A 23,766-nucleotide genomic window follows, 5' to 3' on the forward strand; every position below is an offset into this window, starting at 1 on the left:
ATGAAATAGTGTATGCAATTATTCCTCTATAACAATATCAATGTGAAAGTACACTTTTCTTGTCATGATAACCATAGTCCAAATCTAAATCATTCTATGAAAGTTGAATTATGTCGTACTAGATACTTGTGAATAAATGGGACTAAATATTGCAATGTATAGTATAGTTTCTTATGGCATGTGTAATTTTAAAGAATAGAAAAATCAAAGTAAATAATCCAAGATAACTAAAAATAGTATATTGAAAATATGCATCTTTTCATGCAGGCAAGAAATATCTCCATGTAGAAAAGAAACATTGCACAAGTATACAAGTGACAAGAAAACTAAGGTGGTACTAGTCCTTCTTGAAACATAAAATGATACAAAATGAAATAGAAATCATAGACCTAGAGCATTACAAGCGAATAGGTCAAGATAGAACTTGCAGTATTGACATTGTACTAGAGAATGAAGGACTATGCAGAGTACCAACATTCAAGTACAACATAAGAGACTGCTTATTTGACTCCTTGGAATTCCTAATAAATTATAGATATACATCAATTTAGCTAGGAAATGGGACCATTGATTACTTCTTACAATGCAAACAAGAAGGTGAATCATAAGCATTGCATTTGTATAGTACATAACTTCATCCGCAAACTCTATACAAACTTCACCAAGTACATGATCCAAAAACATATTTGCATAGAATGCAACTTTTTGCAAAGAAAAACATACACAATGGAGAAGTCAGACTATGGGGAGATATATTCTGCATTCATTGGTTATCCAAGTGGTTAAACATACAAATATGCATTTGGCCAACAACAACAGGAAAAAAGTACCTACACTTCAATGAATCAATACAAGAAGAGGCATACTCAGTCCTCTTTCATGATACAAATCCTATTGCTGGTCACTTTGAACCACTACTAAGATTATAGTCAAAAGAAGACATTCATCGAGCACATATGCAATACAACAAATTGAAGGGATTTATAAAAGAGCATAACACACAACACATTGTAGATGTTGCAAAGAAAAATAATATAGAACATGACAAGGTGCATATTAAAAATATCAAACTAGAAAACCCTAATAGAAATCATGCACATTGACTATGTCACCTCAAGAGATTTATCAGAGATTCTCTAAGTGATACTATAAAAAATACAACATATACACTTCGACTATGTCATCTTAAGAAATTTATTAGAGATACACAAAATAATACAACAGATGATGCAAATCGAAGCAAAAAAATTCAAATAAGTCACCATGCACATGTGGAATCCAAAGAGCAAAAAAAAGATGTAGGACAATGTTGTCTACTAAAAAAACAAAAAATGGATTGTCACCAATAGAGATATTTGAAACACCAATCCAGGATACACCAAAACACACATGTTCAATTTTTCAACTATTGTGTTTTAGGAAAGACATTAGACTAATGAAACAAAAGGAAACTAACAACTACTATACCCTGATGCAACTAAAATATGAAGCATCGAATAATTTCATCTGTCAAACATGCTTGTTTGCATTGAAACAACTCAAGCTCCCAACATATAGTACACCAAAAAATATAAGAATTAATGAACTAATACAAGATGTGCAAATCCTATCACAAATAGAAAAGTGACTAGTGTCAGTGAGAATTGCATTTGCTCAAATATGGGAACTAGGATACAAAAGATCACAAGTGGGACTAACAGGTTTTATTATCAATGTTCCTGCTAACATGAACATCATACAAAATGCACAACCACGAGAAACTGATAGCACAACAACTATTGTCATTGCTTTCAAAAGGCACCTGGAATACAAAAGTGCATTTCAAATAGGAATGGTGTGGCCAAATGTAGTGATGCAAGCACTCTCAAAACTCACAAGTACACCACTTTACATAATGAAAAATGTTAAAACAAAAGATGATTGGAAATAAGCTCTTAAGATTAATGTTGATAATGAAATGATGTATGCAAGTTGTGAAGATGAAACATCATCTCTAGTCAGTGAAAATGCAACACATTTAGACGATGACAGAGAACATAATGAGCCTTCAAAAACTTTGGTACATGGATTCAGCGAATCTAGATTCATACATAAAATGCAAGACAAGATAATTGGCATCACACTTGCACAAGAGCACCACCCAATTGGAATATTTAAAGACAAATATGCAGAGGAAGTGATTTTTCCGACGTTATTCTTTGGAAAACCACATGAAGAAGACATCATTCAAAGATTTTCTTACCAAAAGATTGCATGATTGGAATTCCTACAATCAAAAAGGTACTTTGCATACCACACAACAAATATCTTCTTCGAGACTATCAAGATATTGGTGCAACAGGTACTTTCCACAATGTGGATAAGAATACAAAAGGGACAATTGAAAGGACACAAATTGCAAGCGAAAGATGTTAAGAAAAACCCAACTTGGAAAGAATTATCAAATCAGACATTGAATACGTTGACTTCAAAAGAATAAGAATATCTCCAGACTACGTACACCAACTTAAGAAGAATATTTTGCAATGATACACCAACTAGGGCCTCCAACTTTTTCTTTTACTTTTACGAGTGCAAACAAAATTGGAATCCACTATTAAGTGCACTCAAACAATTACACAATGTGCATTAGTCAAAAATTCAACAACAACAAGAGTATGAAACAAAAGGTGACAAATTCAATCTAATAAAGAAAGACCAGTGACTTGTGCACGATACTATAGGCACATAATAGATGCAATGAAAAAATTGATTTTAAATGATGAATCATTCTTTGGAAATGTTGTAGATTACTTCTCAGTAACTAAATTCCAAAATTGAGGATATGAACATGATCATTTCCTACTCTAGGTAAAAAATGCACCAACACATGGAATGGATAGCAATACATCCATCACATACTTTATTGATAAGTACTTTACTTGTACAATCGAACATATAGAGCCTAATCTTCATACAATTCAAAAGCACCACCATACAAAGCGATGTAGAAGACTAAGAAAGATTTCATGCAAATACAATTTTCCTTTTTCATCACTCCAAAGGACAATAATATTTGAACTGTTGTCAGAGAAGAATGGAGCAGTAAGTTCAAAAGCAACAAGTATCTTTGCAAAATTATAAAAGGCAAACAATAACCTATCATACACATTTAAAATGTTCTTAGATGAAGTTGGAACCAATGAAGAAGAATATATCTTGGCTCTAAGATCAACTCTGCAATGATCAATGCTCTTCTTGCAATGAAAGCCATTAGAAATTTAGAACAATAGCTTTGCGAAGAAAATTCCACAACTATGGAAAGCCAATACTAATGCACAATTTGTACTGAATGCATATGCTGCAGAAATGCATTGTAGCTCATACATGACAAAAGTGGACAAAACAATGACAAAGACATTTAAAAGGATACGCAATGACCAACAACAAGATAGTATTGATGCAATACGAATGATAAAAAAGCTAGGAAATGCACTACTAAATTTACAACAAATGTCATTGCTACAAACAACACACATAGTTCTATCACTACCACTAAATCATAGCTCAAAAGAGTGCATATTCATAGACACAAGAGATGATCACAATTGTACATTTATACTCAAACACAACAAAGAATTACTTAAAGAACCTGATGAGTCATAAAATGTCCTCTCTAAATCCTCAGTGGACTATTATTTAACTCGACCACCAATCATTCATAGCATATGCCTTGCAGAATTTGTCTCTGAGTACAACAAAAAGGGCACAAAATACACATGAAAAGAAAAATCGAGTATAATATGATTTATCAACTTCAAAAAACACATGGACTTAAAACTATTGTAGAGAACAACTAATATTCTATGTGTCATTTACAGTCAATGAGAGCATATTGAAACAATGTTTTGCATCATGGGAACAAGCACATTTATACTATCAACATACAATCATAACAAATCAAAGCAAAGTTTAATCATAACACAACTCTTACATGGGGTGACATGGAAAAAATAGTCAAGGATCTAGATACTGAAAATGATGGCATGGATGGCCAAACCCTCACAATCAACAAACACAAACAAATTGAGCAATATGACATACAAAAAGACATCCAACACAAATTACACAAGATACAAAGCGACATACATTATAACACATTTGAAGTCAACAATGAGTACTACAAATTGAGGCAAATGTTAAATACATAACAACAAGCAATAGTCAAAGATATTGTTAAAAAAAATTAAAAAAAACAAGAACCCATTGCATCTGTTCTTGACAGGTGGCGTCAGAACTATAAAGACTTTCATTGCAAAAGTTATATACCAAGCTCTCCTTCAGATCTACAATAAGTATATTGATAGTGATCCCAACAAACCAAAGGGCCTAATAACTACTTACATAGGAAAAACAACATACAATGTAAGTGGAGTCGCATTACATTCAACATTCCACATACCTTTTATCATATCTAACTTCTTACCACTCAATAGTGACATACTAGATGCAATGTCAAAGCACTGTGATCAATTATGTGTACTTCTCATTGATGAGATATCATTAGTTGGTGCCACATTCCTATGTTACATTGACAAATGATTGCGTGAAATAATGCAAATGCCCAATGTATACTTCGAAAATGTCGATATAATTTTTTGCGAAGACTTGTACCAAGCACAACTAGTACTTGACACAGTCGTATTTAAAAATAAAGCAACTATGTTAGAATTGATGCCTTACAATTTCTGGATAGACAATGTTAAAAGTTATTCATTAACACGCATAGTAAGGCAAAAGGATGAAAAATTCATTAATTTTCTCAACAAAATATGAAATGACATGCAAACAAATGAAGATCTACACTATATTAATGAACAATGCATGAGGAAACCACCATTGGACCCAACACTACCATTCCTTTTCTATAGAAGAATTGATGTTGATTCTCATAATACAAAAATTACAATAGTTCCTAGTGAAATGGCTGTTCTCAATGCCACTAACAAACATGATAAAAATAATAGTGCATTATGCCTACACACACGAACAATTTCACTCCCACATCAAATAAATCTCAAACCAAATATTCTAGTAAAACTATATGCAGGAAACTACAACACAAAAAATGGTCTAGTAAATGGATCAGATGACATATTCAAAGCATACACAAAATATAATGATTTTGACATAGTTTGGATAATATTTAATGACAATACAATCAGACATCAATAACACAAGAAACTTGTACAATGCTATATAGAAAAAATTGAAAATGACTGGGTACTGATACTATGCATTATTCAACCTATCCAAAAGGTATCGATCATAAATAAAATTATTGTACAAAAAAAAATTCCCAATACAGATAGCATTTGCAAGAACAATACACATGTTACAAGGGCTTACAATGGAGGCAACGACTTTGAACCCCACAGGCAGGCATGAGACAACATGGATTAACATACAACATTATCATGAATTAAAACAATTGACTCATTATTCCTGTTAAAATCTCTAACATAAAAAAAAATTAAAATCAAAGAGAGAATACATTTTGAAATGTCTCACCTACAATCAAGTGCAAAATAGAAATTCGAGAATGACGATACATGTTCTCATAACACACCATCCATGCTATTATACACACTAAACACACATAGTTTAAAGCCTCACGTAAATGACATAACTAATGACTATGATATAATGTCATCTGACATTATCTACATTCAAGAAGTACACATGCAAATCCCTAAAATAAATGACCAATTCCAACATTTCAACAACTTCAATGCCTACCACATACCTGGTATAATGACACTAGCCAACAGAAACCTAGTCATTTCAAAGATAAAACAATACAACACAACAAATATAGAATCTATTACAATAACAACTTCAATCAAAAGCAATGAACTAAATATATGTAATTTTTATGCAAGATGTAACACACCCATTCAAGAATATGCCACTATTGTTCAACAAGTCATCGCATATGTCAAACCAATGGTTAATCTATACATTGCAGTCGATTTCATTATTGATATGTCAATGATAAATGCTAGGAAAGAAAAGCTTGAAAAGTATATGCAAGACCACAACATGAATTACATTATAGAAAAAACACAAAATGTATACAACCCATCAATTGATCACATCTAGAAAAACTCACGTAATATATGTTGTTTTTACAAAGCAGAAGCATACTAGACTTACCAACTTGCTACATTCATAAGGTTCCATACTCCACTCTAGATTGCTAATACAAAGACAACCAAACACAAAATTAAATAGTAGCAACACACACAATAATGCAAATACATCTTACACGTAAGAGTTTTTATGTATAAAAAACAATAACTCTAATTTAATAGTATATATTTCAATGTTCTACATTTATGTGTAGCACAATAATGGAAGCAAGCAAAAGAACAAGAAATGGAACACATGTCAAGCAAGAGCGAATAACAAAAAGGTACCGAGCTTTTCTCATTTCCAATAACATGAATTATCCCATGAAAAATGATCAATCGATACATGAATTTTTAGTATTTAAAGAAATGTTAAATATCAACCCACTACAATACTAAACTAACACCATAATACTTTGTGTAGGTCTAAATTAGGAAACTCCAATGCAATATCAATTGAGGACTTGAATGCAAGAAAAGCACGAAACACTTTTGAAGGAGATGTACTTGTCGTATATATAGCAACATTGGATAGAGACAACAAAACACGAGAGGTGCTACGTGTAGACTTGACAAACTTTAAATTAGAAATGACAATAACTTTAAATGTGACAGGGAACCTCATACAAGAGTACAAAAACAAGATAGTTCCAGGAACATCCATTATAGTGTCTAGATTTCAAATAAGAAACAAAAAAACCTATGATCGCGGAGATTCTGATTGCATCTTGACACTCCAAGATTCAAGCACAATTGAAACTATACCGTGACTTTGCCAAGAATACAAATTCATACCAAGCACCACAATCAAATAGCTACTCACGAGCACAAGTACCTATGCCATTGGTACAATAGGTGCACTAGTAGTTGCAGGACAATAGACAGGCTCCCAATATGTTGTTGACATAAAAGACGAAAACAATGATGATGACAAAGTACAAGTAAAAAACACATTAAACACCCCTTCTTTCTATGCAACATGTACAATAGTCATGTTTCTATTGAGTACAGAGTTTTAAAAGTAGAAAATAAAAATCTCTTGTCAATGACTAGCTCCAAATCAACTTTGCATTCCAAGAAGAATCCATGCAAATAGCAATCCAATTACAGAGAGGTGAAACTCCTACAATGTTGTTTAGAAACATTGTACGATAGAATGACATGGACAAAACATTTCGCACAGGGGTCGCTTCATAAATCTGTACTCTAAAAGACAAGAGAACATTGGATGCCTCGAATACATTGCTACAAAAAACACTATAAGTAAGCAAACTCAGAGAATTCAACACTTCAACTACTAATTAATTCATACACAAGCTACATTAATATCAAAACATATCTTGTAGGTTGATGGGGTTCTCAAAGTAGCCAACTCATTCTCAAATCCATTTTATGCATTTTGTTTCCAGTGCAACTTAAAATTTGAGGATAATGGAATGCTAGAAGACAAAACAACTCGTTGCAATAGATGCAATCAAGAGGTTGCATATGTATATTCATTATACCTAAAGACTATCATCACAACTGAAAACAAACAAATCATCTGGTGTTCAATAGACAAGTCCATTGTTGAACAACTACTACCAAGCCTGAAAGACACAAAAATTGAGGACTACACACAGGACAAATCAAAGTTCATCTTTATCCTTCGAGATCTCGCTCTGAAAGGTCAATTCACATTGAACCACAACAATGCCATCAATTATGTCGTGATAAATGGAGATTAAACAATTGCTCACAACAAAAGGTAAATATGACTAGTCACAAATTAGTAGTTATTCAAAATATGAAAAGCAAGTTATTATGAGACGTAATTACAATATACTAACATGCACAAAATGAAATTTGCATGTATCATGGATAGCTATAATGACATATCACGCTATAATTAATGCTAGTTACAAAAGATACTAGTCAGTATAAAGTAAGACGTGTAATCAAATCATGTATATGCATGAGTTTCATATCCAAGTACACTCTATGTGTCATATATGTATAATGAAATAATGTATATGCATTGATATGCTATGAGACATACTTTTGCTCTATCAAGTTGCATAACATGATTAAGTAGATGCTTTGCTAATGTAAACAATTATTAAAATACAATGAGAAATTGCATCACATGCTTTATCCTATTGCACATCCAATATATAGAACACTATCTAAATTGCTACTTGTCATATGCAAAAACTATACATGAACTTTGACCTTTTGCGTCTTTATTTATTTTTAATTTTTTATAGAAATTCAACATTTTTGCCTAGTCTTTATATTTATATTATTTAATGTTCATTGTACATTTTTCCTTTAAATCTCATCTTCTATTGGCACACTGGTTACATGTAAAAAAAACATACAAACTCATAGTTATTTTTATTTTTTATTTGGGTTTTGGAACATAATGTGACCAAAACTCTTTCCTTGCCATGCAGATTAGATGAGAACACCTTCATCACAATCCGTGGCTGGTGTTGCTCTTCGTGTGCTGCTTTCACCAACACGCCAGATGTCAATGGCAGCTGATAATAGAATTTTAGTAAAGAGAACCAACGCGGAGATTTGCAGTTCTTGTTCATAAGATTTAGTGATGGCTCTGCCATTCTCTATGTCTATTTTTCGCCAAAACCCATATGTACCTTCATCAAGTCTAAAATTAAACGTTCTAGTAAACCCATGTCTTCTAAGATCTCTCGGATTCATTCAAAACATACGCAATGGAAAGGAAGCAGGAGCTGGTGTGGTTCGTTGCTCTGCCAGTCCAGGGAACCGCCCTACTTCCGCAGAAATCACGTAATATTTTACAAAATTCAACGAAAATTGTTTTTTTCACAATTTACAGCGAATTAGCCATCCTTTACATGTATGGGTGTGTTCAATTTTAAATATGTTTTGTATTTATTCAAGTTTTTAATTTGCCCTGTAATGATTGTAACATATGATAAAACTCTCACTGTATACTGCGTTCGGTGTTCCTGCATTTTGATTTCTAGTTAAACTTCACTAGAATTTTGAATCATCATCTGCATTTCTGGGAAAACACTGTCCTGATGGAAAAAGATCTATTTCAATTGTTTAATCTTAGGATATGTGCTCTACAATCATTATCCCACAAATTTACCAAATATATGAAAGATGCTCTATAGTGTAGTAGGGGAATGGAACATGGGTCACACTTCTATAAATATATCCATTTGGATCGCATCACAACCCCTTTGTCATGCTCTTACACGTAAACCCCTTGATGAACAGTCCTTATTGCGTGTGGACTGTGCCTGGATCATGTGTCTGAGAACTATATTCAAGGGTTAGGACTGGTATGTACCCCATAATTAGTGCATCACAGCCTAATCGCACGTAACCTAGAGTTGAAGTATGTCTCGTTGCAGTTGAGTTACAACTCAGATGTTCCTCGTAGTTATTACACCACAACCTCACTTCATGCTTCCTGGAGTTATATGATGCGTAATCAAGATCTCCCAACTGGAACTTGGGTTTCACACGTACAATTATTTCCAATTTTTTGCTGGGGTCTTATGGAGGGGGCTTCAGAGCTGAAACTGTTGAAAGTTTTTAGGAACATTTTAAAGCTGTTGGTCCTATGAGTTTTGTAGTGCAGTGCAACTTAAAAAGTTGAACTCCAAAATTTAAGCACCCATTTTGTATGGAAAAATACCCACTTAAACCCTAAAAAGTAAGAGCTCATATGTTTGAGGAAAAGATTCTAAATAATACTATAGCAATTAGCAACTATTATTGGGTTCAGGGGACCTCCTTTCCCTGAAAAATAGCACTTATCATCTATAGTGTTTGTCCCATTCTATGTGCCCTCAAGTGACTGGCCTGTCCAACAACAGTCCACAAGATGTGTATACAGATCTTGCTTCTGCCAAGGAACAGTTGTCGACGAGACTGTATGTCCAAAAGCTTAACAAATGCAGCGGAAAACCTTGTCTATGAAACCTTCTCTTCCGTTGGGAGTTGTGAGAATACCCGCAGACTGAAATCTGGTCCACTGGTAGTGTGCTAAACCATTTAGCTAATATCTGAGCAAAACTGTGCCAGTGGCTAAAACATTGCCCCAGAGTTTCATTCAAGTTAAAATTGAATAATGATTAGTTGAAACTACAGAGCCTAATTACCCATTGAAAATGCCTCACAGCAATAGTTCCATAAAGGAACTTACAAAAAGATCAGGTGGCACTATATGGAATTTCACTGGCAAAAGATAATTTGCTGACGGCTTCATTGACCTCATCCCTACTTTGGTTGTTCATAACTGTGTTGCATAGAACTCATAGGTTGATTGCCAATCCCAGCAATATATTCACCAATAGAATGAGAGGGGGTGTATATCTCTTTGAGTTGTGAAGTATTTGTATATGTATATGTGTAGAATGATTGACTCATGTCAGATCTCTCAGTAAGCGTAGGACTAAGACAATCTGTAGTGCCTCTCCCATTTGATTTTTGTAAGTCATCTTGATGGATGCAATCTTGTTGATCTTTCGTTGTGAAGTGATCGTGATTGGGATCATAAGTGGTCTACACCCTTGAGGTGATTAGATTTATGTTATTGTACCAGTTGCTTTGATTATGCTTATGGCTGATTTATGAGATTATGATGTGCGAGATGGTTTCACCGAGGTTTGTGCCAATGGTTACCAGGATTAATTTGGTATCATGATGTTGTTCCGTGATTACTTTGAGATGTGTACAGAGATTGCACTGCGTACTATTATCTTGCTACATTGGACTAGGTTCTTGTAGCAGTGGTTAGTCATGTATTTGACCATGTTCACTTATGTGTTTTAAGTGTCTTTTCATGTTGTTTAAACAATCATTATTAAATGCTTAAATAATTAGAAATGAATTGTCCATGTTAGATTACTATACTATTCAGTTGATCATATCTGCATGATGATGCCTTTTTTGAGATGACAATATGTTTTATGATGATATCTGGTTATCCGGTATTTGGACATATCCTTTGATTATGTTTATATGTTGGATTTAATGCTATGGTTATTTACTTCGTTCTTGCTTTGTGATGCTTTATGGGAAAGTGAGTGATGTAAATGGATTATTTTAGTATAATTAAATAAATTGTTAAATTAGGTTATTTAATGCATTTATTGTTTCGGCTATGTTATTATATGCAATTGCACTTGATCGTGTGTTTTACTGTGCAGGATTTATGTCTCTGGCAGTGGCATATGGAGTTAGTGACTCAGTTGTTCATATCTAGCCAATGTTGTATTTGTATGGTCGACGTATCCTATTTAATTGTTTAAATTAAATCTTCTGGTGATTTAATAAATCTAGACTCATTTGCATTATGTGATTGGACCCGTGAGTGTGTCTGTGCATTTAGAGGTTCGCAATTGTCGTGAAAGTTTTTTAGGAGCTCTGTGATTTTGATTTAAGGGAATTTTGAGCTTTATCTTATATAATTTAATTCTTGGCAGCTTTTCCATAGTTGAATTCCAATGACTGGAATAGCCTGTATTTGTTTGGTTTGAATTAGGGTTTAACTAGGTGACTTGGTTATTTTCCCTAATCCATTATTCACTGGAAAAGTGAATAAGTATCCAAAAAGGAATTTTATTCCTCACTTCTCACTTCTGAATTAGAAAGTTTGAGAACAAAATCCAAAATCCTCTTCATGAGGAAATGTTGTTATGTTTGTTGTGGGAGCTACGAGCGTGGGATTGTCATGAGATTGGTCTCGTTGGATTCAGCTCGGGAGACCTTGGTTTACCGCGATTTTCGGCAACTTCCACAGAATTTTTATTTTCTTGTTCAGATTTTTGTATTTTCCCTTTTGGCTGCGAGGTAAGGCTCTCTCGTTTTATTGTTTTAGCTCCGTTTCTGCTTCTGTCTTTGGTAGCCATTTGTTAGAAGGTTGAGAACTAGTGCTCCCCTTCGTTTTTGTATGCTAGCTCTACCCGGTTGGGCAAGGATGAGCATTTCCCTGTTTTCTGGGATGGGGGTTTAGGGTTTTGCACTGTTATTTTAGGATTTCTGTGATTTTGGTTTAAGGGAATTTTGAGCTTTATCTTATATAATTTAATTCTCAGCAGTTTTTCCGTAGTTGAATTCCAATGACTGGAATAGCCTGTATTCGTTTGGTTTGAATTAGGGTTTAACTAGGTGACCTGGTTATTTTCCCTAATCCATTATTCACTCGAAAAGTGAATAAGTATCCAAAAAGGAATTTTATTCCTCACTTCTCACTTTTGAATTAGGAAGTTTGAGAACAAAACCCAAAATCCTCTTCATGAGGAAATGTTGTTATGTTTCTTGTGGGAGCTACGAGTGTGGGATCGTCATGAGATTGGTCTCGTTAGATTCAGCTCGGAAGACCTTGGTTTACTGCGATTTTCGGCAACTTCTGCAAGATTTTTATTTTATTGTTCAGATTTTTGTATTTGCCCTTTTGGCTGCGAGGTAAGGCTCTCTCATTTTATTGTTTCTGCTTCTATCGTTGGTAGCCATTTGTTAGAAGGTTGAGAACTAGTGTTCCCCTCAGTTTTTGTATGCTAGCTCTACTCGGTTGGGCAGGTATGAGCATTTCCCTATTTTCTGGGATGGGGGTTTAGGGTTTTGCACCATTATGCTAGCCGTTTTTTCATACAGACTCCAAACCTAGATTTTATTTGATATTCGTGGCTTTTGTGCCCTAAGACCAAATGGGTTTTAACTTTGAAGTTTTTGAGTTTGGAGGTTTTTGCCTCGATTTGCATGCCGCCCAATTTTCTCAGGTTTTTCTTAGCATGGTGTTGGTCGTGGGTTTAGATTATCCGTAGGATATCAATCTGACCATTGTTGCATCTTTATGTTTGCATTGGGATGCGTGCCACCTCCGTATTCTTGACTTTGTGTTCGGATGAGTGATTTTGTATCTGGTGTTATTGGTTATTGGTCAAACCCTTGATGTTCCATGGACGTTGGGATTCGTGTAGAATCCATACACCCAGATTGAGGCCAATTGAGTGAGTTCATAATGTTTGGTTTTGTTGCATCACTGGGATTTGTGTAGAATCCGTGCTCCCGGATTGAGGCCGGTTGAGTGAGTTCATGATGCTTGGTGATTTATTATGCATTGGGATTCATGTAGAATCCATACTTCTGAGCTTGTATTCAGTTGAGTGATATTTTGCTTGTTTTCTCATCTAGCCCTTGTTTTATGATCTTCGTGATGGTGGTGCGCCCACATACAAGCACGTGCACGTGCATTTGTCGGGTGACTTGCGAGGCTCGAACTCCCGATTGTATTTTGGTTGAGTTATGTTCATTTGGGTTTGGGTTGGGAATATGGATGCCTACGGGCACTCATCGTTGGATGAGCATGGGTAGGGCATGGTAGCACCATGGAGGGGCTTCTACTGCAACCTTGGTGACTATTTTCCAGGCTGGCATAAAGAAGGCTTAATTAAGTGATAACTAAATAAATTACTGAGTGATAAATTTAAGATAATAAAAGGATACGTGCACCTCTCGTTGGGGAGTTGATGCTGCTAGGATTTGCGCCTTCCGTTGGGGAGTTGATGCTACCAATACTAGCTTGGGCTACCCAATGCCAAGTGAGTCCCTACATAGTTGACCGATAGAGTGTCTGATTCAGGACCTGTTGTACTTGCATTGTCTCGTGATCTTGGTTTCAGTTCTCTTTATTGTCTGGCATGAGTGTTAGCCATTGGCGTTTACTTTTTGTGTGTTTGTGGTTAGATCATTATCTCCATCAACACGACAGGAGTGGACCTACGAGTTCCATGTGGTTGGGAGGCGTAGCTACTTTCACCACTACTGGTGACTGGTGTACAGAGACGGTCTATTTCTAGTTGAGATCATTGCTTGATGTTCACTTGGTATTTCGGGTTTTTTGGAGTATTTTTTTTGTGATTTATGCTTTCATTGGAATGTATGGATATCATGTTGAGATGATGTTAGTTTCATTTCACGCATTCCTTTATTATGATGTTATACCATATGGTTAAATGATGTGATTCACTAACTAGTTGGAGTATCTATGCTTTGATGGATTAGCATGTTAGATCTTCTTGTTCTTATGATGTTAGTTACATTTGTAGTTGTAACTTCCTCATAATGACATCTCCAACTATCTAGTTGGTAGTTTGGGATGTTACGTGCGGGGGATGGCTAGGGCCTTTGAAGTCTCATGATGCTATTACGGTTGGGAGGAATTGCACACGAATTTCTATTGTGTTGGTGCTTAGATATTTATGTTTTCCTTTATATGATGTTTGGTTTATGAACCATGTATGTACATTGCGATGTTGCTTTCTGCATGTTCTTTCATATGCTGTTATAATTTGGATGGATAGATGTTTTCTTCTTGTTGTTGCATGGTGTCTTGTATTTCATGTGTTCAAGTGTCCAAGCCTCGATTATAGTGGATCCGATACTCCTCGGTGTGGAGGTTCCAACTCTTTTTCCCTTCTGATTGTTTGTCAGGTTGTTTCTTTTCAATCCTGGGCGACAGTGGTTCAGCACTGGGCGATACTAGAAGAGTATCGCATGCCTTAAGGAGAAAGATTGTATGATACTGGAAAGTATCGCACCATAGTAGTGTGAAATATTGTACGATACTTGGTCATAGTGAGAACTATCGCCTGGCTTTGGCAAAAAGTATCGCCTTGGCAAAAAGTATCGCTTTGCTATAGTGAGAAATATCGCCTGGCTGTTGTAAAGTGTTGCCTGGTTTTTTTGCAAAAACCTGCTCGGGCAAACAATAGGTATCTTTGGACTTTTCAGTTGAGAGTTGATTGGTGTTTTGAGTACCCTTTAGGGTTGCACTCCTTCCTAGTTCAGTAGATGTTCTATGGGGTTTAAAATATATCGTATTGCCTGGCTATAGTGAGAAATATCGCTTGGCTATTGTAAAGTATCGCTTGATTTTCTTGCAAAAACCTGCTCGGGTAAACAGCAAGTATCTCTGGACTTTTCGGTTGAGAGTTGATTGGTGTTTTGAGTACCCTTTAGGGTTGCATTCCTTCCTAGTTCAGTAGATGTTCTATGGGGTTTAAAATATATCGTATCACCTGGCTATAGTGAGAAATATCGCCTGGTTGTTGTAAAGTGTCACCTGGGTTTCTTGCAAAAACCTGCTTGGGCAAACAATAGGTATCTCTAGACTTTTTGGTTGAGAGTTGATTGGTGTTTTGAGTACCCTGTAGGGTTGCACTCCTTCCTAGTTCAACAAATGTCCTATGGGGTTTAAAATATATTGTTTAAGTATAAGTTCACATATATTTTCTTAAGATATATTTTAATATATGGGACGATTCATTCGAGATAGGTCCTAGACCTCTCCGAATTAAGATAAAGATTCTAGGAAATTTCAGGGCTTTAGAAATTCAAACTTAGCCAAATTTCAGGGCTTCTGGATTTCAAACTTAGCTAAATTTCAGGAGTCAGCATTATCTTTCAGCATGGTGTCCAGTAGATGAGTGGATGTAACTTTGCGCCCTTGTCTTCTGCATGACTGTTCTTGGTCTCTGCTTGTGAGTTTTGATTATGATACGTTTAGTGGATATGGACTTGTATGTCTAATCATGCTAGGAGCTTTTACCTTGGGTTCAAAATTGAACATCCCCTCGGTATATTCTCATGATTCGTGTGTTCTTGGTTTTTGAGTTGCCATTTAGAGCTTGGAGATCTTTGGAAGTGTTTGTAAGACTTCTGCTAGTGTAGGTGAACATGAGTTTAGCCATGTTCCTTGTTCTCATCACCTTGTTCTGATGTTTCATTATTGCACTTGGTTACTTTATCTTGTTGTTAAGTAACTTATCTTAAGAAAAAAATTATTTAGTTCGTGTTTTATCCTTGTGTTGCAAGGATCTCCAGGCGGGGCATTACACAATCCTTCTCCAATAGCATGCATATATGTCAAACCCCTTGGTAAGTGTAACACTAAGATAATCTTTCTCCAAGAACATGAATCAAATTTGCACAAACCCTAGTGTAACACTTATGGAACTGCTGAGATGCTTCTGGGAATGAATGTGTGTCAATTTTTAATCATCAACGTTTAGATGCATAACAGAGAAGGCAGACTTTAAACATGAACAAGAAGACCATAAATCATATAACAATGATATGTTGTATACTTCTAACATGAACAATGATAAAGTTCATTGTTAATCAAAATTGTATCAAATCTTCAAACTGATTATGTATTTGATAAACAACAAGCTGATATGCAAACAAAAATCTGAAACAAAAATAAGAAATCTTAATCAAGGTCCTTAGTTATGATGCTCTCCATGAACTACCTAGTACTTGGGTACGTGGGTACGCATCCCATGGTTGTGGGTACACATACCCACACAACATTGGTTTTCCTATATATATCACTGTGTTGTGGTATGCATGTTATTTGTGATTATTTTTGTTAAGTTTCCATTATTGTTAGAGAAAGTTTTTACACAACCCTCCTCTTAAGATTAGTATAAAAAGTTGTCTGCTACCTTAATTTCCTTACGCTACCTATACCGCATATCAAACAAAAGTTTTGTGAGTTCACACTAAGGTTAATAGTTTCATGAGTTAGAGATGAAAATTTCCACAATCCATGACAATGCTGAGACACTTCTGGGAATGATTTTGTGTCAAACTCAATATTGCAAATCTGAAACTGAAAACAGTACATCTGCAAACTTATCACTATACATGTTTTGAAAACCCATTGTCATGACTCATATTTTCAGATTTTCTTTAAATATTAAGTTATAAACAAAAAAATTGATGTGCCCAAGTACCTTTGTCCCCTATTTTGAAAAATAGTTGTTACCCATCCCCATGCAACCTTGAGCAAAATCCCTTTGGGAGAAAAACCCAGTGTAACCCGGAGACTCGCACCCCCCTCCCAAACCTTTAAGTACCTGTCCCTGAGAGGTCCCTGCACCAGGTACTTGAGTACCCAAGCACCCCCACCTCCGTCATTTCGCAACCATGCCACTGCCGAGATGTGTACTTGAATTTCTATTTGAATTTTGATTTTTGAATGTTACTATTGGGTATGTAATACGTTACTATGTTGAATGTCAATGGTTCTAATTTATGTTGCAATTTTGCTATGTTCAAGTATTTTAATTTGGTATGTTCTAGTGAACTATTGAAACATCATTTCATAACTAGCATTTCAAGTTCTATATGTATACTATACAACACCCCTCTCTGTCCCATCCTCCCCTTGATGCTTTCCCCTGGCCGTCCCCCCGCCGTCCTGAAAATGAGGCCCATTTTCCCTGCGTGCCAGAAACTCAGCGTACTGCCATCCCAAAGTACCCCTGTACTGGTGTAACAATGGAAAAACCTCACTCCAAAAGCCACTCAATATATTATTCAGAAATCAACAACAAATTAGAATGTTTGTAGGACAAGTTTCCACAAGAGTTTCACCATCTAGAGATCTGAAAGTAACTCAGCAGCTATCAAACTTTTATAATATATCACAAAACATTGCTAACATCTAATATATAGGGGATATAAAATATGAAACTGTCAAATAGTATTACAAAATTATGTGCTAAAACCACCCAAAAACGGTGCACAAATATCCACTGTTGGACTGATGAGCTAATGGTAATGGTCAGAATTCACATTGATAAACTATATGTGAAATTTTGTTTTGGGGATGGTGCCCCCAAAAACCCTTGCTGGGGTCACTGCCCTCAGCTGGTCAGAGATAGGAGCGTACAAGGGGGTACTCCCTTGCATCCCTATGCTCATGTTTCAACAATAACCCTTTTAAAGAGATCAAATTTCCGCAATCCATTGTATTACATTGACGATGGATCACGTAGTGTGATTCGGATCATTGATGGTAAAAATCTTTACACAATCAAATCCAGAAACAAATCAATGTAATAACCCTTTTATTGGTACTATAGGTTGAAATGTAGTTTTGTTAAGAGGTAGAGTTGGAGCGACAAGAATATTTTTGTTTATGAATGTCAAGTATACTAACAAAATGATAATTGAATGATATCAGATTTCCACAATCCATAATTATTGCTGGTTGATTTCTGGATTAGATCATGTATAAATTTTTGAATCAAGAAATCAAGCACCAGCAAATTGATAACTGGTTGAATACATAGCAGAAATTATTGCTAGTTTGTCGAAACTTCATTTCTGATCTTTGGCACAATCTGATTTCCAATTTTTTTTGTTTTTTCCAGGTCTGCAGCAAAGATAAGAAGTGAAGTCCTGTCTCCATTCCGGTCTGTAAGAATGTTTTTCTACCTTGCGTTTATGGCGAGTGGTGGTCTTGGAGGTCTGATTGCTTTATCACGTTTGATTGCTGCATTGAGAAATGCTCCAAATGCGGGATCAACTCCTGAGATACTCATGGGCTTAGGAATCGATTTAGGCGCAGTTTCTTTGTTTGCATTTCTGTATACAAGGGATCTGAAGGCTCAGAATATGCAACTGGCAAAACTGTCTAGAGAAGAAACACTTGCCAATTTGAAATTAGAAGTAGATGGGAAGAGGGTGGTATCTATTAGCCAGTTGAGAGGTTTTGCTCGTCTTGTTATAGTTGCTGGACCTGCTAGTTTCATTGAAGAAGCCTTTAAGTATAGTGAGCCTTTCACAAATGATTTACTCGATAGAGGAGTAAGGGTTGTCTATTATGCGACTGATGGTTTGGTACCTAGATTACAGACCTCAGCTGCGGATACTAGTTTGAATGAAGTAAAAGATGATGAGCAACTATCCTTAATCAATAAACGAAAGAGTTTATGGCAGTTGACTCCCATCTATACTTCTGAATGGTCCAAGTAAGAATGCTCAGTCAGTTAAATCCTAGGGCATTCTACAAATTTGTTCTCTTGCTAATGTTTCTTGATGAGCCAATCAACTTGACCCTTTACCTCAGAAATGTTTTTGGTGTGTTGATAGGTGGCTGAATGAACAAAAATCAATGGCAAAAGTTCCAGAAGAGAAGCCTGTGTAAGCATCCTGCTAAATATTCTTACCAATTTTCTATAGATGAAGATTATTAGAATTGTGATTCTTATTTGGGCAGTATGTTTCTAACAAATTTTCATTTCATTTTAGATACATCTCTCTCCGTATGGATGGGCGTGTCCGGGGAAGTGGTGTTGGGTACCCACCATGGAATGCATTTGTGGCCCAATTGCCTCCTCTAAAAGGAATATGGGGTGGTGTTCTTGATGGTATGGATGGAAGAATTTAGAGCTCTTGATCATCTCAAATAGTTCAAAGGAGTTCAAAGATACAGTTTGTTTAAAAGATGCAAAAGGTAATGTAGGAATTTACTGTTCACGAGCATACTTATGAATGTTAGTCCGTACAATTTTTTCAAGTGTGCAAGTTGTAAACATTTATTACTAACATGTACCTGTACAACCATTGGTAGTCTTATTTAGTTTTTCTTTACTTGCAGTTGCTGCTTCACTGGTAATTTCTTCTAATCTTCAATAACAATGCTTCTGAAACTCCCATAAGTACAATGTTGCACATATTCTTTTCTTCATTGTATAGGAGTTATTTTCAATTTCTTGGCAACCAGGAGCAAGAGAAAGTTTCTTTGACCATTCTCCAGACAGAAGATTTATCTCAGCAGCTTTCTTTGGCTTCCTGGGATACTTACATGGTGCTCAATTTTAATACTAATTGGTTTACGTTATATACATGCAAGAAATTATTAGATGAGAAGGACAACGGTTAGATTTTAAGCAGAGTATGTCTGATTCCTTATCAGATTGACTGGTTTCTTGTCAAATTGCTGTGGCTGATAAATTTAGTATGTAACGTCTTTCTTGGTTTTATATCCATTAACTGTTATAAAACAATAAACTTTTCAGTGATATAGTTTTTACCACTTTATAGGATTTGTGAAAGCCTATCTATATATAAATTTATGTATATGTGATCTTTCCTAAATCTCTGTTCATTTCGTCAGTTTTCTTTGGTCTGAGACAAATGAGACCATTACCAGTAGTTTAACGTGAATTTACTTCTCTATTCTGCATGGAGTCTATTCAATAAAAAAGGATAAAAAGAATAGAAGAATCATTCAATATTTGCCAAGGTAAGAGGAACAGTACTTACTGCTTTACACTATATAGATGGAAGGAGCTCCTGACTGCCTATAAAAGATTTTATGTATTAATAATTTGAAATGAAATATTGCGGTAACCACAGTTGTTGACCAAGATTTGCATTGAATAGAATAGCAAAGTGAAAGATAAACTAGAATTACCAAAAGGTTACTTTCAAAGACCCTGTTCAGATGCAGTAGATAACAGAGAGCTGAAGCTAATGAAATAACTAGATTGGGAAAGGCAATTGAGATCCCAAGTAATTCCCTAAAGTTCGATAAGGTGTTATTTATCTTATACATGCAAGTGTAATTCAGTGAAATTCCATGACTAGAATGGAAGAAGCAGTGGATATACCCTGTAGTTCTCTAAATTTTAATAAGATGCTACCCATTTTTTACATGCGATTTTTTAAAAATAAAATTAGGAAGAGGTCCTCTAAATGGTGACCGGTAGTTTCTAAACATTCTGAATCCTCCACCTGCCCAACCATAAAATGGTACTTTTGACTAATTTGGTACACGCAAAAGTAATTTTCATCAAATCAGCAAAAGGTCCTCTAAACGAGGACAACTAGTTTTCAGTTGTCCTGAATCCTCCACCTGCCCAACAATCAATTTAATTGACTTTAATAAAAGCAAATTGAACATAAAAAATTCATAACTTGACTAATTTGATTGGTAATAATGTGGCATACGATAGCATTACATATTGTTAGGCCGTTTTGACTGCTCTAGTACTGGGTTTTTTCATGAGCTTCTGTTGTTCATATTTCTCCATAGCATCTTGAATAAGTCGATACATGGAGAATTCATCTACCTCATCTGCACAATAAAACCAAAGCATATTCTTGAAAACATATATGCAAGGAAATATATTTCTTAGTTCAGGTATCAGCCTCATTAATTTTTGAGGGATGACAAATTTTGAAGCGGTCTTATTATTCTGGGATTGTCGTGTCCCTTTTTGTGGATTGGGAGTTGGAGCTATCACCCTGGCCAGGCCAAGTCAGAAGGAAGGAGAAATTCTGACTCTTCGATGAGAGAAGTTTGCAAAGCTTTATAAGGCCAACCTCTGATGCAGTGTGGAAATTCAAATCTGGGCCTTAGTGAGGCTTGGCTGACTAGTTGGGTATTTGTGTGTTGGGGCATATATAAGATTAGGCAACATTTTAATTGTCATAGTCTATGTTATGTTAGTGTATCTTCTAGGAACCTGTGTTAGTGATCTTCTGTGGATGGAAACTTATAGGAGATTGTTATAAATTGAAAAAACCACTGGTTGATAGAATTAGAGGACGAAACCTTTTGGTTCTTGAGAGCCTTCTCACTGAGGGAGTATATTGGAGTGTCAAGGATTTGCAAGAAGTGAAGTGACTCAGTGCAACGGTAATGTTTAAAATTGTTGTGTAATGATTGTCGTTATAGTCTTTTGCTGTAGAGACCAGAGCATAATCAGTACAAGTTACTGCTGGAATTTGAATGAATTGTGCAATTTTATTTGTGTTTTGTGAATATAAGTACCTTTTGCAGTTCGAATATAATTTGGTGAAGACTGTGTCTATGTTATTTAGTGTGTATTGTGGTTTGTGCTTCAAATATGTTCTATAAATTCTGGAAAGAGACATTATAGTGGTGTCAAAGTGTTTTTCCTGCCAAACTTTGAATGTGTGATGATGCGGGTAGATGCAAACAAGTGATACAGAAATCAGGTACTTGCGAAGGGAAAAGAGAAAATAAGCAACTATGGGTCGTAAGAATGAAGAAGTGCAATTCAGAGGTGATCAAAACTGAAATGAAAGTGCTGGCTAGAAAATTTTGATTGGCCTTGAGAGAAACTATGGCAGAATTGGTAAGGACTTTGAAAGATAGGCATCAACAAGGGTCTATTGGGAAACCTACTTCAAGTGGTGTAGAAGAAAGTAGTTCAACAAATGATCAGCTTTCAATTGATCATCCCCAAAAGATACTTCAAGCCAAATTTCTAAAAGGGCGGGACACAAAGCTAGGAAGAACAACCAATACACTTGGGCAACAAGAAGATGAAGTGGTTAGGTATCATGTGAATTGTAGTGCTTTGTAAAGTCATCCACTGAGACATGATTTTTATACAATAGTTTAAGTTTGAAAGAAATATACAAGGGAGAAGAAGATATGAGGAGAATACTTTGAACATCGCGGAAAGATCAATGTACGTACATGTTATGGATCTCGTGGTTATTCAACTATGGTTGGGTGCACAAGTTGGATAGATCTCTCTCCTTTAACCCCATGCTTGAAGAAGAAGCCATTAGGGTCTGTTTGGTTGGTGGAATTGTAGAATTCGAGATTTCTACAAATCTAGATTTAGCCAAATCAAGGTTTTGCAAATCTTCATTCCTATTTTTTGGATTTTACTTGAACTGTTTGTTTCACTTGGAAGATGAGTGAGAAGACACATGTTTATGCGTAAGCTTGGGAGTTGCAGGGAGACTCCAAAAAAGTAGTCCAATATATTGTTTTTATACTCTTTAAAAAGCATAACTAGGTTTTGATTTTCAATATGCTTTTCAATTCCTACTTGCCGGTAAGAAGTCTAAAAACTTGGTTTTGAGACAAAATTAGAAGTCTGGAATTCTAATTCCATTTTGTCAATTTTGAAACAAACGTAAAAAATTTCAAATCGAGATTTTGAAAAAGCCAATTCCTGTCATCTTCCATGAACCAAATGAACCCTTAATGTTTTTGCGTTACGCCTAGAGGGTTTTCTCATCAATGGTGGTATCATAGCATGACGACTCAATGCCATAGCTCAATCATGGCCCTAAAAGAGTTTTGTCAAAGATTGATATAGAAGTTTGATTGGAAAGGTTCAAAGATTTAATTTATGTAGTTGGTTAAGGCATGGGAGTACAATTGAGTGTTGTGGTAGAGTTTCAAAGGCTATTAATGATGATTTTAGATGTGACAAAAGTAAGACTCGTAGTTCTTTTTGTTGAAGGCCTCTTCTAATTTCTTAAAGATTAAAGGTATATGATCCAAGTTCCCTGGACAAAATCATCAAAAGATCTTTGAGTTTAGCGAACTAGGTGACTAAAAGAGGACACATAGGAACATAGGAATTCTCAAAATCATAAATCATGGGAATCAATTAAAATAGAGGTTTTGGATGTGGTTAAAGATTCAAGGTAGAATGGTTTTGTCTTGAGATATTTTGTTAATATATTGACCACCATAATTTCAAAAAACGAGAATTTGGAGCCCTTTGAAGATTTCAAACCTATTTCTCATTGCAACATCATCTACAAAATAATTTCTAAGGTGAGAGTGAATAGATTGAAGAAAGTTATTGACGTAGTGTTAGGTAGGAGAATCCCCAAAGGAGATGTCCACCGGATCCAAGAGAGAATAATAATCCTACACTTGCAAGAGCACCCTTCTCTGGACAACAAACTTAGAACCAAGGATACATACCTACGATCTTGGAGAATCTTGCCTGGTCAACTAAAAAGTATAGTGCCA

At 35.4% G+C, this 23,766-nt stretch overlaps 1 protein-coding gene across 1 annotated transcript; it reads left to right on the forward strand.

Annotated features, from left to right (window-relative positions):
* The first annotated feature begins 8,743 nt into the window (after nt 1–8,743).
* LOC149553269 (LOW PSII ACCUMULATION-like protein) lies at nt 8,744–20,108 on the forward strand. The gene is made up of 5 exons (XM_089788739.1): nt 8,744–8,963; nt 18,380–18,979; nt 19,101–19,151; nt 19,260–19,464; nt 19,609–20,108. Exons 1-4 carry the CDS (start codon nt 8,761–8,763, stop codon nt 19,396–19,398), a joined length of 993 nt encoding a protein of 330 aa, XP_089644865.1. The 5' UTR covers nt 8,744–8,760; the 3' UTR covers nt 19,399–19,464; nt 19,609–20,108.
* Nucleotides 20,109–23,766: the final 3,658 nt, after the last annotated feature.

Source organism: Cupressus sempervirens, chromosome 6 (assembly GCF_028749045.1).
Source record: "Cupressus sempervirens isolate cs-2001-9-10 chromosome 6, ASM2874904v1, whole genome shotgun sequence".
NCBI lineage: Eukaryota > Viridiplantae > Streptophyta > Pinopsida > Cupressales > Cupressaceae > Cupressus > Cupressus sempervirens.